The 15923-nt window shown below is 37.9% G+C and overlaps 2 protein-coding genes across 6 annotated transcripts in view; one reads left to right on the top strand and one right to left on the bottom strand.

Annotated features, from left to right (window-relative positions):
• otog (otogelin) overlaps window positions 1-3669 on the top strand; it is a 40773-nt gene extending 37104 nt beyond the window's left edge. The window contains exons 52-53 of the mRNA XM_065288874.1: window positions 1868-1947; window positions 2032-3669. Coding sequence (XP_065144946.1) covers window positions 1868-1947; window positions 2032-2232 — 281 coding nt within the window. The 3' untranslated portion in view covers window positions 2233-3669. The remainder of the gene's footprint in view (window positions 1-1867; window positions 1948-2031) is intronic.
• Window positions 3670-5238: 1569 nt separating this feature from the next.
• On the bottom strand, window positions 5239-13324 carry tnnt3b (troponin T type 3b (skeletal, fast)). 5 transcript variants are annotated; one of them, XM_065289436.1, is made up of 12 exons: window positions 13237-13324; window positions 12326-12487; window positions 11069-11086; window positions 10200-10218; window positions 8975-9020; window positions 8779-8895; window positions 8610-8687; window positions 8407-8520; window positions 8198-8310; window positions 8010-8100; window positions 7626-7666; window positions 5239-5589 (listed from the first exon to the last, which is right to left on the bottom strand). In XM_065289436.1, exons 1-12 carry the CDS (start codon window positions 13307-13309, stop codon window positions 5553-5555), a joined length of 909 nt encoding a protein of 302 aa, XP_065145508.1. In that variant the 5' UTR covers window positions 13310-13324; the 3' UTR covers window positions 5239-5552. The 5 variants fall into 5 exon arrangements, with proteins under 5 accessions (XP_065145508.1, XP_065145509.1, XP_065145510.1 ...); XM_065289437.1 differs by lacking the exon at window positions 7626-7666 and adding an exon at window positions 6982-7022; XM_065289438.1 differs by lacking the exon at window positions 11069-11086.
• Between the last annotated feature and the right edge of the window lie 2599 nt (window positions 13325-15923).

The following is a 15923-nucleotide window of genomic DNA, read 5'->3' as shown; positions in this document are numbered from 1 at the left end:
GTGTTAAAAGTTGTTCATGCAGAATATCTGTAAAGGCCCAAAAAGTAAACTCCCACACCCAAAGACATATTCACACCTTCATTAAAATGTCTCACTCATCCACTCCTCCAAATATCTACATCACTTTGTGGAAAGAGTTGCATATCGCCGCTCAAATGTATACGCAAAGAAAGAAAGCATAAGTTTTATTCTCAATGTAGTATTGTTGATGCCGCGGCGATGTCGGCTTTGAGAGATGATGTTCCAAATATGCTAAGGGATGTAAAATTTCCATAACACGCTTGAGGTGTTTAGCCAATCACAACGCATTGAATAGCTGGACAATCAGAACACAGCACGCTTTTCAGAACGACAAGGTTTGTAAAAATTGACGCATTTCTGAAAGGCAGGGCATATACAGAGGATATACACTCACCTAAAGAATTATTAGGAACACCTGTTCAATTTCTCATTAATGCAATTATCTAATCAACTAATCACATGGCAGTTGCTTCAACGCATTTAAGGGGGTGGTCCTGGTCAAGACAATCTCCTGAACTCCAAACTGAATATCAGAATGGGAAAGAAAGGTGATTTAAGCAATTTTGAGCGTGGCATGGTTGGTGGTGCCAGACGGGCCGGTCTGAAAAACATCCAGTATGCGGCAGTCCTGTGGGCGAAAGTGCCTTGTTGATGCTAGAGGTCAGAGGAGAATGGGCCGACTGATTCAAGCTGATAGAAGAGCAACTTTGACTGAAATAACCACTCGTTACAACCGAGGTATGCAGCAAAGCATTTGTGAAGCCACAACATGCTCAACCTTGAGGCGGATGGGCTACAACAGCAGAAGACCCCACCGGGTACCACTCATCTCCACTACACATAGGAAAAAGAGGCTACAATTTGCACAAGCTCACCAAAATTGGACAGTTGAAGATTGGAAAAATGTTGCCTTGTCTGATGAGTCTCCATTTCTGTTGAGACATTCAGATGGTAGAGTCAGAATTTGGCGTAAACAGAATGAAAACATGGATCCATCATGCCTTGTTACCACTGTGCAGGCTGGTGGTGTAATGGGGTGGGGGATGTTTTCTTGGCACACTTTAGGCCCCTTAGTGCCAATTGGGCATCGTTGGTCCTACCTGAGCATTGTTTCTGACCATGTCCATCCTTTTATGACCACCATGTACCCATCCTCTGATGGCTACTTCCAGCAGGATAATGCACCATGTCACAAAGCTTGAATCATTTCAAATTGGTTTCTTGAACATGACAATGAGTTCACTGTACTCAAGTGGCCCCCACAGTCACCAGATCTCAACCCAATAGAGCATCTTTGGGATGTGGTGGAACGGGAGCTTTGTGCCCTGGATGTGCATCCCACAAATCTCCATCAACTGCAAGATGCTATCCTATCAATATGGGACAATATTTTCTAAAGAATGCTTTCTGTACCTTTTTGAATCAATGCAACATAGAATTAAGGCAGTTCTGAAGGCGAAAGGGGGTCCAACACAGTATTAGTATGGTGTTCCTAATAATCCTTTAGGTGAGTGTATGTACGATATGTGGAAAACAATGTGCTTTTTTAACCTTAAACCATGTTGCATTGCACCAAATACACAAAATAAAGTTTTTTAGCAACTTCATATGACCCCTTTGAGAAATTGTTCTATTATCTGTAAAGTTTTCCCCAAACAGAAGGTAAGCAGTTCATTGCAACGTTTTAACAACAGTGTCTGATAGGAAGAAAAAAGAAGTCGTTTTTGGACAGTCGAGCTATGTATTTTTTGTTGACTAAACAATTACAGTGCAGAAAGAGCAAAGGTTATTTATTCAATGTCATGACACAAATTAAAAGATCATTCACTGGCACCTTATACTGCAGGTAAAGAAGATGGAAAGTCATGTCAGAAAGTGACGGTGAGGATGACAATTAGAAAGAATGACTGCCGTAGCAACAGACCAGTGAGTATCAGAAACTTGACATTCTGTTGACTCAAATTCCCTGAGCTTTATGTGTGGCTTACATTGTGTTTGCCATGTTCACAGGTCAACATAGTGTCATGTGATGGAAAGTGTCCGTCTGCAAGTATTTACAACTACAACATCAACACGTATGCACGCTTTTGTAAGTGCTGTAGAGAGATGGGGCTGCAGCGTCGTTCAGTTCAACTTTACTGTAGTGGAAACTCCACATGGGTCAGTTACTCCATACAGGAACCTACAGACTGTTCCTGCCAGTGGTCATAAGCCTATAAAAAAGTGGAAACCATAAAAGAAAGTGTTACTTAAATTTCAACTTGAAAGTTAACTTCACCATGAGATCTGAAGTTTAAAATAGTGTTGTTTTCATGAAACTTCTCACATAATATCTCAGAGAATGGTAGAAATGTGGGTGGCTTATTTGAAGTGTAAGAAATGTGGAAGCACATACTGTGTCAATAAAATGATGCAGGATTTAAACAACAATCGTATTTCTGTTCTGTATATATGGATTTATACAATTGAGCACACTGGAGTAAAAAAGATTTACTAATTGTATTTAGAGGTTTTTCTGCAGGTAACATGACTTCTTAATGATCTGAATATTAAGTGATTTGATATGCTTTTTAACAATTACACGTTTATTGAGTAATTGACTTTAAGCTGTAATTTGAGCACTTTATTTATTTATTACCATATAAGAACAACTTCTTTACTCAAGATACAAGATTTTATACACAAACAGTACAGTAAGCGTAAATTAAACGTGGCTTTGATCTATGAAGCACTTCAGCTGCAGCAAAATTCTTATTTTCATGATCTGGTGTAAATTGAGAAGTTGAACACATGTTTTATACAGTATACTTTACTGCACGAATAAAATCAACTGCTTTGATTACTTTTGTGAGACATTTAGTACTGACGTGAAACTGAATATGTGAAGTTCCTGTTTTTGTATCCGTGTCCACAGTATTGCAGTTTTGCATCTACAAAATGCAAATGGACGGTCATAATGAATACCTCTATATTTCAATACAATATTTTGTGGAGTGGAGCCCATATTAGGTTCTTGGTTTATATATTTTACCTGCTAAAGAACTGCAGAATATATGATATGCTTAGTTTGGATATTTTAATTGTGTACCATACAATATGTTTATTTACATTTTCAATAAAAAACCTTTAGAAAACAAAAAGTGTGGTGAATTTAAAAAAAAGAATATAAAATAAAATAATATTTTCTCTAACTATGCAATGTACACTTACAAAATTATTTAGTTAATTCCCACCAACATTTATTTTGTGGAACAATTTTGCCTGCAGTACAAATAATTTCAGTGAGTGTACAGAAACTAATAATTTCATAATGGCAGTGTTGTGTGTACTTGCGTGGCATCCTAATATTTATTACAAATTGGGGAAGATGCACATCATGGCAGTAGTTGCCCTATCTGAATAACAGCTTTCTTCTCACCCATATTCTTTCATAATAATCTGAATGATCATAACATTTAGAAAGAATAACATTACTGCACTAATGCCGAGTTCAGACTGTATGATTTTCAAACTAGTCGGGTCACCTGTGGTTTCACACTGCGTGATTATCTGGGGAAGCGTTCAGTCGTTGCTGTTTCAGACTGCATGATGGATTGGCGACAGGGGTTTTCATACTGCATGACTTTACCGTAAGAATAATCGCCGATAACTTTTTCCCGGTCCGCAAACTACGTCTCACAACCAAACGCACGCGAGAAGTGACGCGAAGGAAACAGCGCGAGGTCACGCATGCAAGACCGAAGTTCTCACGTGAGACTGGGATTATTATTAAAAATGGTCACCCGCAAGAAGTTTACCATACAAATTGCATGTGCGCTCATTTGCAGCAGAAAGAAGAAGAAATAAAAATTATGAATGAGGAAATGTTTGGAGAGACTCCTCCTCGAACTTCCAGCTGTCCTGTATGTTGCTCTCTCATTGGATGTAGGTCCTCGCCAATGTTATTGTCAGTCAAAACACATTTCACACGGAATGATTTTGAATCGCCGACCGGTCCAGATATTTAGCATGCCAAATATCTCACGGGTGTCGGCGACTCGTCGGCGATCCTCTCAGAACGCGTCTTTTATAATTCACACTGTGTGATTGTCACTCGCGTGCACGAGCATCGATTTGCCTGTGATTTCGGCCATTTGTCGGCGATTTCTCAAAACCTGTCGGCGAGTCAAAATCAGGGCTAAAATCGTGCAGTCTGAACTCGGCATAAAGGTTTCCCTGCTTCAGTCGGTTTCATCGTGGTTTCATCGGACGCACGTGCGTTGCCACTGGTTTCGCGCCCAGGAAGTTAACTTCAAGTCTGTATTTCAGTCAGGCTGTAAGCTGACCTCTGGAGCAAATACCTTTAAGAAAATACAAACGTTTTTCGGCTTCCAAAAGACAAGGGGAGACGGCAAACATGGATCACCGCTGAACAGGATTTGGCAGCCAGCCAGGCAAGAATTTATAATCTGTATAGCTCATTATTACATTAATTTTACACAGTACACTTAGCGCGCTTTAGCTTTGATTTAAGCTAATGTAATTTACTGGTTATTTATTTTGCTTATTATCAGAAATAAGGAACTGTTATCATTGATTCCATGCCGAAGTCCACCGGAAGTTAAGTTTGTGCCACAGAAGCTGTTTGTTTATGCTGTTGCCGCTGAAACCTTTTATTTTATTGCTAAGGCTAATGATTGCATTTGAATGATTAACCACCAAAGCCCGTTAAAAACATAACTATCTGACCAAATTGTCTTTGTTTTTGAATACATGCATCAGCATGCTTGTCTTTAAAATTTGTACATTTGACATTAAATAAAAATTACAATTTCTAGCAGCCTTTCTATAAATGTATAACTTTTCTACATGTAAAAACTGCATTCAGTTCTGAACAAGGGGGCGGGGATTCCAAATACTTCCAAGTGGGCTTCAGAATTTTTTTTTTATAAAATAAGACGAAACAAGCTGTATAAAATAAGCTTAAACAAGAATTAATGAAGAAGATACATCTTATAAATGAAGATATATCTTGTTTGCTTATTTTTTTGTCAGTAGGCTATACATGTTACTGTGTACAGTAAGCTCTAGAATGTTTAATTGTGTAGAAACAGTGCCTTCAAATATTGTTGTGGACAATGGGGGCACTGACATAATATTTTAATACAAGCAGACTCCAGAGAGTGGGAGTTTATTCGACAATTTATATTTCTTTATAATCAGAAACATAAATGTTCGTTCAGTCTTGAAGAATAATTTTATTGAATTGCCAGACAGTTACAGTGCAACAGATAAAGCTGGCAAACCAAAACATTATTTACAAAAACAGAAGGTGAGAACCTAAAGACAGACCCGTGGAGGAAGTGCCTATTGCAACTGTTGCTAAAACTGGACTTTGTTAATGTCATGCAGGGAGTGGTAGACCGCCTTTGACTATCTCTGGTCATCTGCAAGCTGTGGGTGGAGTCAGAGAGTCCTGTTGAGCATGGGTGGAGCTTGAAGAGACAGGCAGCAGGCTATCATACCACGAAAGTAGATTTCGCTGTGAAAGTTTACTTTCTGCGACGAGCAGCAGCACCCTTCTTGGAGCTGAAGATGACAACGAAGAAAGAGTTAGAGGTAATGTTTTTGACTGACCTGAAAATGAGAGCAACACCTTACAGGACAAGGTATTTAATCAAGTGCCCTCTCCTAAGAAAACTTCATCCAGTGAAGTTGGAAAGAAAAAATGGTCAAAATATGTATCTCAGCTGTCACTGCAGCTGTATCCTTTGAAAATGTACAGCTTTGAATTGATACCATACAGAGCTTATGATTATGGTACATATTAGGAACTTTTTATTAGACAAGTGACAGCTGGGGTAAATATTTTATCCATTTTTTTTTCAGTCAAGTCCTGCAGGATGTTCCTCTCTTGTTGTGTTCACATTATGTCTGACATGCATATGAAAATAAAAACATCAAATTTCCACTCCATGCAAGACTTACCGCTTTTCTCTTAGCTCTGTCAGTTTGTTAAACAGGACTGTCTTAGTCTCAACTCAATGATTACTGCACAAACTTATCTACACATCACCACACTGACAACACTGATTGCCTCATGTATACCTTACACACTTATACACTTCTTTAGTAGACATCAATGAAAAATAAGCCTGATTCAGAATAGACAAGCCCATAGAACGGAAAAACTTAATGAGTTCTCTCAGGTCTATTTATTTGCAATAGACACTTATCTGTTATTAACGTTAATTTGATAAAATATTAAGAAAATCGCCTTTAAAGTTGTTCAAATGAAGTCTTTAGCATAGCATCCACTCACAATTGTTTTATATGTTTACGGTAAGTAATTTACAAAATATCTTTATGGAGTATGATCTTTATATAACATCATGATTTTTGGCATAAAAGAAACATTTATAATTTTGACCCATACAATGTATTTTTGGCTATTGCTACAAATATACTTGTGTTACTTAGGACTGGTTTTGTGGTCCAGGGTCACACATACAGTATACTATACACTCTAAAAAAGGGGGGGGGGGGGTGCTTATGGCACCAAAAGTGGTTCACTGGCTCATAATCATATAGGTGAACCACTTGCTGGGCTTTATTTTTCATTGTTTGTAATCACTTGAGCAATCATCGTAACAGCTTGTATGAGATGACGGCAGAAAACGTCTGCTGTCAGACTCGGGTTGACTAAACTCACCCTCTCAAAGCTTTCTGGATGTCACAGTGCTACAAAAATGTCCCAAATACTTACCATATCTACTATAACCTCAGGTGTACTGACCTATTTTCAGGACATGTTTTGTAAAGCCTTGCTGTTAATGACAGTCATAGGCGTCCTTACGCATATTTTGTGACAGTGTCTTTGAGAGTTTTACTAGGTGTAAAAATTAGATAATCCGGTAAGTAATATTAGAGTAAATTCAGTTGGAAAGTAGTCAGTCCTTGATGGGGAATGGAGCTACTTACTGTTTCTGCAATTCATCAATGCGGTTTCTGAGAGAGATGACCTGAAAATAACACATTCGCATTCATTAATCTATGGATTATTACCTTAATGGCTGGATCCTGGATTGTGACTGCTTGACTTGCCAACATTGGGATGTTGGGGATGTATTGAAGTAGCTTTGTGTAGGCCTCTCACATATAGTGTGTGTGTGTCGATTAAAATGTCGATTATTTTTCATTACAAATCGCAGAATGTTGAGAAAAAACCTGCGTAGGGTGGCATACGCTCAACAGCGTATGATGCCTGAACAATCACAAATACTTACCTGCAGCATAGACATCTAAGGATGTGTGCAATTGGATGTTTACTGATTGTATATTGTATTCATTTCACCATAGAACACTGCAGTGCTGTACTGAACATTCAGGCTGTTGTTATAATGAATCATTGTTGGCATCATTGTTGCCAACATAGCTCCAGCTTTGGCTCACCACATTCACAGATCCCTCACAAGGATTGTACATTTAACCCTTCACCTGTGGTCAGAGTTGACCTGTTTCCCAGGATCCTCGGAGACCGGAGAGTCTCATGCATGCAGATCATGCCAACAGGTCCCGGTTGGTGACCAAAGCCTGTTTTGCTTTCTACAGTTTAAATTACTCACTATTTACTGAGCTCCTCCACTCTCATACGCTGGGTAGTAATCTGTAGAATAGCAGAAGACAGCTGAAAGCTGTACTATCACACATAAACTCAATCCTATATAAACACAGTCAGACCCGCACTGTACAAGTGTCAATATGAAAGATGTGCTCATTTATCATTAAGACGTCATAGAGATTGAATACCGAAATATGTCCTTGTGCAGTTGACAAATTAAGAAATTGTTTCCTGAAAGTAATCATGAATGAATAGCATTAAAACATTGTCTATAGCACATCCAGGATGCGGTCCTAGTAAAATAAACAAATCGTAATGAAAGAAGCAAAGGTAAAATAGTTATAAGAAGCAGTGTATTGTGTAAAAGGTAATTTGACAGTTGCCTCACCTCATACTTCTGCCTCTTGAGTTTCTCCATGTGATCAAATTTCTCAGACTCCAGGGAGTACATCCAATCCCACAGTTCCTTAGCCTTCTCCCTGTATTCACGTATATGTACCAAAATACATTTAGCACCATACCCAGGCTATTTAAAGAGTTCACAGAGTGAACAATGAATTTAAGCTTTATGCTGACCTCAGCTTGTCGTCATTCAGATGGTCAATGTTCAGAGGCTTGCGTCTGTCTGCCAGAATCTTCTTCTTCTTCTCTCTTTCAGTTTGCTTCTTACCTCCCCTCTTGGAATCAGCCTGTTGTCAGGAATACACACAAACTTCACTCTCACATTATGCTCATATATAGTGATAGATCAGTATTGAGGTTAATAAAAAGCCTTGCATCTGTACCTTCTGCAGGTAGCTGCTGTACTGGGAGCCCATGCTGGACAGGGCAGACTTCTTCTTGGCATCTTCATCTGCCCTCTTCTTAGCATCAGCCTCCTCCTTCCTCTGCCTCTCTTCCTATCAAATCAGCACATAAAACATCTTGTATGAAGTGTGTGTAATTGTGTGTTGTCAATGATGATGCATTGTGTAACGCAGTGACTCACCTCACGTCTTGACTGGCGCTCCTTGTCCTTCTCAGCACGGATCCTCTGCTGCTCTGATCTCTCTGCCCTACGTTTCTCCTGCACATGCACATGGTTTATATGTCCATTATACCGTCTTTATTTGGGACGGCAGCCCTGGAAAAAGTAACATCATTCTCACAACACTCACGATTCTATCTTTCAGGGCAATAAGCTCCTCCTCTTCCTTCTTCCTGCATTCGAAGTGAGCATCGATCAGGCCCTGCAGCTCAATGAGATCCTTGTTCTGACGCTTCTTCTGGATGTCCTGTTTGCACACACACAAATGTTAAATACATAGAGCACAACCTAATACAGACATAACACCAACAATAGGATTTGCTTACATCAAAGTCCACTTTCTCTCCATCAGGGATTTTAGGTCCAGTTGGTCTGAAGAGAGTCAAATAAAAGTCTAAGAACCTCAACGGCTGCTCAACAAAACTTAAGATCTGAATAAAGCATTGAGTTGCACTCGACGATTTCCATTATATTACTGAATATATAGAGTGCCGCACGGATGACATATTTTTTTGCCAAAACCCGGAGGTGAATTAGCATTTTAGCAATTCCGGTTTCATCGTCCCGAAGTCAGTTTTTTATGGGGTTTTGGTTAAACGCCTTAAAGGAAAACACCAACGTTTTTCAATATTTTACTATGTTCTTACCTCAACTTTGATTAATTTATACATACCTATTTTTTTTCAATGCGTGCACTTTTAAACTTTGTACAGTGCTTTGTTAATGTGTTAGCATTTAGCCTAGCTCCATTCCTCCCTAAACAAAAGTTTTATTTTGTGCGCCCATACTTACTCGTGTAACTACTCATGTAACAGCTTTTAATAGGGAAAACAAGGAAGTGTTTGATGGCTTCTAAATGTATCCCTGTTTGGAGCCATAGGAATTAATGGGGCTAGGCTAATGCTAACACATTCATGAGGCACTGTGCAAAGATTAAAAGTGCACGCATTGAAAAAAGATAGGTATGTATTAATTTGTTTAAGTTGAGGTAAGAACATAGTAAAATATTGAAAAAAGGTGGTGTTTTCCTTTTAATACAAGCTAAAGATATTTTCACATTTTATTCTACGGCATAAAACGCACCAATAATATCTCCACTCGTGACTTTTAAAAGCTTTTTAAAGATCTCAAAAACAACGCAGCATGGGCAGAATTCTCGAATAAACATTCATCTTTAGAGTATTTACTTATAAGGGAACATGTTTTAAAAAGTGTTTAACAAAGTTTAAAAGAATTTTTGTAAGCTTTGTGGTGATGCCATTGAAGTCAAGTGACTATGGTAGTGCGCTTGTAGCCTAAGTTAAGCTTTCATTTTCTAGTAAATGCATTTAGACTTCAAAATTCATAAAGTTGTGATCATCTGTAAAGATTGTCGTGTTTGGCTATGGTCTATATGAAAATGAATAGATTTTTGTAGAACGAAACGGCGTTAACTTCCGGGTTCGCCTACAAAAATACGCCATCCCTCCGGCACTCTATACTACTGAATAGGCACTAGACATGAAACTAGCTACTGCTGTTAATAAGTGTTTGGTGGACAATTCTACTTACTTGAACTTGGGCTTCTCCTCTGTTATGAAAGAAAGGAAGAGGGATATGCACCATGGTTATTGAGGTTTTAATAGTGGGAGTTGAGTTAGCCATATCGGTGAACACTGTGTTATTTTTAGTAATATCTCGGTGATGGACGTTTTTAGCACCGAGCTTTAAGAATGCCGAGATTTTATGAAAGTTGGTTTACAAAAACATATAAACATTTTAATAAAGTTAGTGAGAAGATACATAAAGAAACATAGATGCAATCAGAACAAGTAGAAGATTTCAATGCATTAAAAATTCACATGATATAGTGCTTATACTGTAAGTACGTGAGTAAAAAACAGACATTAAACTCCGACAAGTGGACCTCTCTCACTTTTACAAGATATAACACAAAAGACTTTCTGGAAAAAGACACAGCTTTTTCCCCTTCATTCATTTTCCCATCTCTTTTGAATAACTGTGTCTAAATCTGTCATGAAACTCTATGCAGGTGGGCTAGATGAGATGTTTATGCCATTGCAATGTCTCCTAAACATCAGGCTTGATGTTCACACCCGAAAACACAAGCAAAAGCCACACCAGACTAGACACTCTCTATAAAAACTACCATCCTGTCCTCCTCCTTCCACTGGTGTGGCATATTCATGCAAAAAGAAATAAGCAAAGCATATAGAGCACTGTCAGCATTTCATATTCTTTCACCCTTGCTATTTAGCCAGTTTCAAGTTGAACTGGCCATTGTTATATTTCCCCATTCAGAATTTTGATGTTGTAACGAGAAAAAGTTGCGGATCTAATTTCACAATTGCAGGCATTAACCCCTCCCCATGCCTTCTCTCCAATCAGAAATGACAAATACATAAAAATTACCAACATACCTTCCTCTTCATAGGCCTCTGCATGCATCAAGCGTTGAAAGCAAGAGTAGAACAAAGAACATTAATATTGCGTTTTTGTCATTTTTGCTCTCTTAATAAGGACTGCGAGCTCAGATGCAAAGTTCAGCTGAGCGGACACTCAAATTGAGGTGTTAGCTTATGTCATTTACAGTAAATATACAGTAAGCAATAAATGACAAGAACAAAATGAACAATATTCTTCTGATAAATACATTGAGATATCACTTTAAATTGTCTGTCAAATAAGACACCTCAATATGAGCAAATCAAAGAATATTAGCTATAACAACAACATTATTACAGACTTCATATAAGTTTACATATTGTCATAGAACATAGCTGCTTAGATTTTCAAAGTGGACAAAAAGCAACTTAGCAAAGGACGGCATCTCATTTGACACTCCCAGCATGAGAGTTGAATTTTTTTTTACATAATTTGTGTTGCCCATAGTGCCTAAGAGAGAGCCTTTCCAGTGTTAAGCGTTTGAAGTTAAAAACAGCAAGTTACTTTATTAACAGTATTGCCTTTTTTGTCCCTTTGAAAAACTCACCTTTTTTAAATTAAATAAGCATCCCATTAAAATTTTATAAAACATAATAGGATTTGAACTAAATAGTAGCATTTGTTGCAAAATAATTTTAAAACATGCAATAGTTTTTCAAGAAATGCAGTCTAGAATTAGCGTCACACTGGCGGCAACTCAATAACAATTCTGATGGCATGGAAAGAGTGCATAGATTTTGGAGTTATAAGCTGCACTATAATAGGCAAGAGCAGGGGCTGCAGTTTAATTCATAAAAATAGAGCCAGTTTTAGTCAGCTCAGACCACCTGCATACAAACCGAAGATAGCTGCATTTTAGGTATGATGAGTATCAGAGCTCGATCGCTCCGGCTCATTCCCCAACATTCTGCAAGTGAATTTGAATTGGAAAATAGTGCATGTTTAAACATGGAAATTTGTCCAATTCCAATAAACAATTCAAATGGCAAATGAAAGGGACTGAAATGGCATAGATCTAAGCTCTGTCACCGCCTTACTCTCACGGTGGGCCTGTACGAAGAGGAGGTACCGCCAGTTTGTTGTTAAAGTGTTGTGTGGTTGGTGAAGGGGAGGAACTATACCGGGGAACTAGGACTGTATTAATGCGGTTGATTTATTGGTAACAGGTGTTCTGCCTGTTTTTAGTTTGTTGGGGAAAATGGGAAGGATGAATGAATATTCATGCCACATACCTTCCTCATGCACCTCTGGTTCTGGCTCTGGTTCTGGTTCTGGCTCTGGTTCTGGCTCTCTTTCTGGCTCTGGCTCTGGTTCTGGCTCTGGCTCAGGTTCTTGCTCAGGCTCAGGCTCCGGTTCAGGAGCTGCCTCTGGAGCTACCTCTACCTCTACTACCTCTTCAGATAATACCACATGCAGCAAGCAACCAGGGGAAGGAAGGTTGGCAACCGTTAATGCATTGCAGAGAAGGAAGTTGTCAGATAAGGGAGATTATTAATTGGTTAAAGTGAAGGGGAAAAGATAGGTGACTGAGAGTATGTGTATAGGAGGAGAACCTGTTCATGAGATCTGAAAGGGCAAGGATTACATGCCAAAAAAAAGAAAATGTTTTTTTCCTGATTTAAAGCCAGAATGTCTTAAAGCCATTTCTGCCTACTTTATGCTGAATAAGAAATACAATTTCTAATTTGTCAGACAATGGTCTGAAGTAAAGCCCACACTTTATGCACACTGACATGTAAGACATACCAACATCTAAAAAACGTAGACATAGACACAACAGGTTACTTTTATGACCTTTTCAACAGCAACACAAGAACTGAGCTGTCCTGTTAGTGGCCTTATTTGTTAACATTAAAAAACAAAACTTGATCTTATGCATTTTGTTCAAAAGGTCATGGACTCCTGGCACGCATGAAGAGACAAACTCGCAAAATTTAAAATGAGACAAATATTAGTTAAGCAAATCATTTTCATTTCCTGGTTTCAGTTAATTGTTTCACAGTTTATGAGGACAATGTCAGTCAGTTTCAAACAGAAGAAGGAAACTGTGTTGCATTAGTTGGTTGAAAGACGCGTTAATAATTAAACCCTCCGGATTGTTTTTGCTTTCGTTTAATTGTTAATTAATTGTTGTTTATTTTACCTTCCTCTCCGTAATCTTCACATGCCAGAAAAGAAAGCAGTAAAGGAATACAACAGTTACAAAATGCCTGCATATCATTGTAATTAGAAAACATCATACGCTAAATGCACACAGAGCTTTTTCCTCCTGGTGTTCTGTGGAGTCAGTGCTCATTTCAATACTTGGGCACATTTTACAGCCGAGATATTTTTGTAAACTTCCGTTTATTTCATTAGGTCTGTTTTAGCATCTCTACCCCACAGGAGCATTCACTTCAGAGAACACCAGTAACATGAGCATCATTAATACTGCCGTCGGCCCCTGCTCCTGACAGGTCAGCCTCCAGAGATGTTACTAAAAAAGTCCCTGTACAGTAGCAGTGGCAGATGGCAGTATGAGATATGTAAAACAGCTGTCAGACAGCAAGTGGCACAGTATCAGTCACTGCAGGCAAATTCATGGCACTGCTTTTGCATTGGACATATTAATCTATGAACTATTTAATCCATAATCTTAAAAAAGAGTTTAGCATTAAATGGAGCAAAGCCAAACCTGCACAGATATATTACCAAGGCTCTGACTGTTTTACGTAAAGAGTAATCATAACTGCTGACATACCAAAACAATGATGCTGAGTGAAAAACATAATATTGATATAATATATAATAAGGTGTTTAACATTTTTACATAGCCTATATAAATTAACAATGAAATTAGATAATAATAATAATAATAATTCCAACCCTGAACCATTTGAAAAGGCAGGGGTTTAAGTTATAAACTACAGATAATAATAATAATATATGACAATAAATAATAATAATAATTTTCTACTTACCCCCACTAAAAAAAAGAAAAAGAAAAAAAAGGTGTATTATTGATCTTGTCTTGAACATAGAGCATTATAAAAATAACAAAATAAATAAAAAAAATTATTAAAGAAAAAAATCAAAATACTTACACATCCTCTGTGTCAGACATGATGACAGGAGCTTCAGACCTGTATGTGATAGACAGAGAGAGGCAGGATGTTTTATATTTTTGGATCTTTAAACTGTGTTCAGTACCACTGTGAAAGGGTTAATCATACAAACTGAAACTGAGGTCACTGTGACAGCTGTGATGAGGTACCTTACCATGCTAAGTATTTTAGGAAGCTTTAAACATTTAATTTTTTTGTTATCTACTCAACTGCATATAAAACAGCACATTTTCATATGATGAAAATATAAATAAAAAACTAATAAATTATACATTATCAGAGTAGTGTCAGTTGCGGTTTAATAAATAAATAAATAATTTCCCACAAGAATAATATTATTTAATAACATTTGAATGGAAATGTGAAAATGCAGAAAGGTATTTGTGTATGTGTATTTATGTGTGTGTGGGTTGTGAGTCAGATCCCCAGCACAGCTGCAGAAGTATTTGGAGATTAGCACGTGATCAAATTTCCCAGCATCAGCTCTCTCTCATTTTGTCAGTCAGAACTCAGTGCTGTCCATCCTACCTTATGTGGGCATGAGTCTCTGCTAATGAGCCATTAAAGGAAAGACTTCTGACGTCAAACAAGTGAATGCTATATTGCATTTCTATTACATACAGGTAATGCCAAACACGCAACTCTCTAATCGTGTTTGAGAAATCATCACAGCATTGTTTAAATACTACTGCCCTGTCCAGAGTTGTTATCCTGCTGTCAGCTGTTCATTGTTAAGCCTCTATTGTCATGGTTAACATTTGTGACGGTCTACAGGTAAGTGCAAAGAGAAAGACAGTTAAGTGTAAATCCTAAATTGCATTGTGGTGGTTGATCATACCCAATGTGTATTAACTACACAATGCCATCCCATAGGGAAACAGCACTGACTTATTTACAGACTCAGTACTAAATCACTTAGGCAAATGTATTAAACTATCAGCTTAGTCTGTTATTTTTATTATTACTCCTGTCTGTATCCCATATCGCCTTCAAAGAGTTTTTATTGTACCATCACATTTAGCATCGCACAATTATTAATTCCCAAAGATTATATACTACACATGAAGAGTAAAATATTTGGGACTGAGGAAATACTTCAGTATAAAATGTCATAAAATCCGTTTAAGATTTAAAAGCACCATCAACTGTCATTAGATGGAAACTAGTCCAATTTTGCCTTGGATTTATTTGAAGATACTGAATATTTAACCAATTCCTTACCTCAGAAAAGCCGAAAGAAGAGAGCGTCTTGATGGCGAAGACGGGCTGCAGGGTTCTGCAAACTTTGAAACCTATTAAGTCCTTGAGTTATACTGATACTTGATCTTCTAAAGAGTCTCATTGGCTGAGGAAGTGATCTTGGGAGGAGGGATTCTAAACCATAAGGAGACCCAGAGAATGTGCTTGATGAAAGGACGATCAGATTTGGAAGGGTGAGACGCCCAATTGCTATATCTGTCGTAGCACAAGGCAAGCAAAAATAAGCCCAAGTTAAGCAGGCAAACATGCGAAGATCCCGGTGCACTTATAGAAATGAGCTTGGCATGCAGAACACGTCTGTGTGTTCAACAGAGGGGCGTAAAACTTTTAAAACAAAGTTTTTTTGTGGATGTTGTGGGCTGTCACTAAGATGTTGGTGAATTGTGAAGTAACATTGTTTCTGTTTGGGGTAAATTTGATTACATAATTAAAACATTCCTAAAATATACACTGTAACAAATCTATA

This window comes from Paramisgurnus dabryanus, chromosome 2 (genome assembly GCF_030506205.2).
Source record: "Paramisgurnus dabryanus chromosome 2, PD_genome_1.1, whole genome shotgun sequence".
Classification (NCBI taxonomy): domain Eukaryota; kingdom Metazoa; phylum Chordata; class Actinopteri; order Cypriniformes; family Cobitidae; genus Paramisgurnus; species Paramisgurnus dabryanus.
Note: the sequence above shows the minus strand (reverse complement) of the source record. Positions and strands in the feature narration are given on the sequence as shown.

What these genes read in the sequence shown, in the direction of transcription:
- tnnt3b (XM_065289436.1), bottom strand. Translation starts at nt 13,309, where the DNA reads ATGCAGGCATTTTGTAACTGTTGTATTCCTTTACTGCTTTCTTTTCTG. An exon ending in TTGCCCTGAAAGATAGAATC is followed by an intron (nt 8,688 to 8,778) that starts GTGAGTGTTGTG and finishes GTGCATGTGCAG; the next exon opens with GAGAAACGTAGGGCAGAGAG. An exon ending in TCAAGAGGCAGAAGTATGAG is followed by an intron (nt 7,667 to 8,009) that starts GTGAGGCAACTG and finishes GCTATTCTACAG; the next exon opens with ATTACTACCCAGCGTATGAG.